General features: G+C 57.7%; 1 protein-coding gene across 1 annotated transcript; it reads left to right on the top strand.

Moving 5' to 3' along the window:
* Positions 1–47: 47 nt before the first annotated feature.
* RPS29 (ribosomal protein S29) lies at positions 48–147 on the top strand (the record flags this gene model as incomplete). Its single annotated transcript, XM_010174227.1, has 1 exon — positions 48–147. A coding segment is annotated over one exon (100 nt), but the record flags the coding sequence as incomplete, so codon positions are not given.
* Positions 148–522: the final 375 nt, after the last annotated feature.

The raw sequence follows: 522 nt of genomic DNA, 5'->3' as shown, positions 1-522 counted from the left end.
CGCCATTACCCGCCCTGACCCGGCCTTGCTCTCTTCTCCCCTCACAGCCGCGTGTGCTCCAACCGCCACGGCCTCATTCGCAAATACGGGCTGAATATGTGCCGGCAGTGCTTCCGCCAGTACGCCAAGGACATCGGCTTCATCAAGGTAAGCGCCGCTACCGGGGCTGCGCGGGAGGGGCGGGGGTTCCGGTTCCTGCTCACTTCTTGTTCCGTTTCTTGCTCACTTCTCTCGCTTTTCTCGTTCTCTTATAGCTCGACTGAGCACCGGGAGGATGAGGCTGTCGCCAGAAGCTCTTGGGGCTTCCTTGGGCCTCCCTCATGCATTTGCAGCATCTTGACAAAGCCCTACTTAATAAACAGTCTCCCTACCCGACTGACGTGTGCGTATTTGCCTTTTGTAAAGGTCCTAGTGGCTGCAGGGCTTCCACCCCTTCACAGTGGGGATGAGCTTAAATGAGCCTCCCCTGCTCTCCTCAGCTTTGCCCCCCAAACCCAAGTGGTCTCAAGAGTGCTGGTACTT

The sequence above is a fragment of the Antrostomus carolinensis genome, unplaced genomic scaffold (assembly GCF_000700745.2).
Source record: "Antrostomus carolinensis isolate BGI_N321 unplaced genomic scaffold, ASM70074v2 scaffold44928, whole genome shotgun sequence".
NCBI lineage: Eukaryota > Metazoa > Chordata > Aves > Caprimulgiformes > Caprimulgidae > Antrostomus > Antrostomus carolinensis.
Note: the sequence above shows the minus strand (reverse complement) of the source record. Positions and strands in the feature narration are given on the sequence as shown.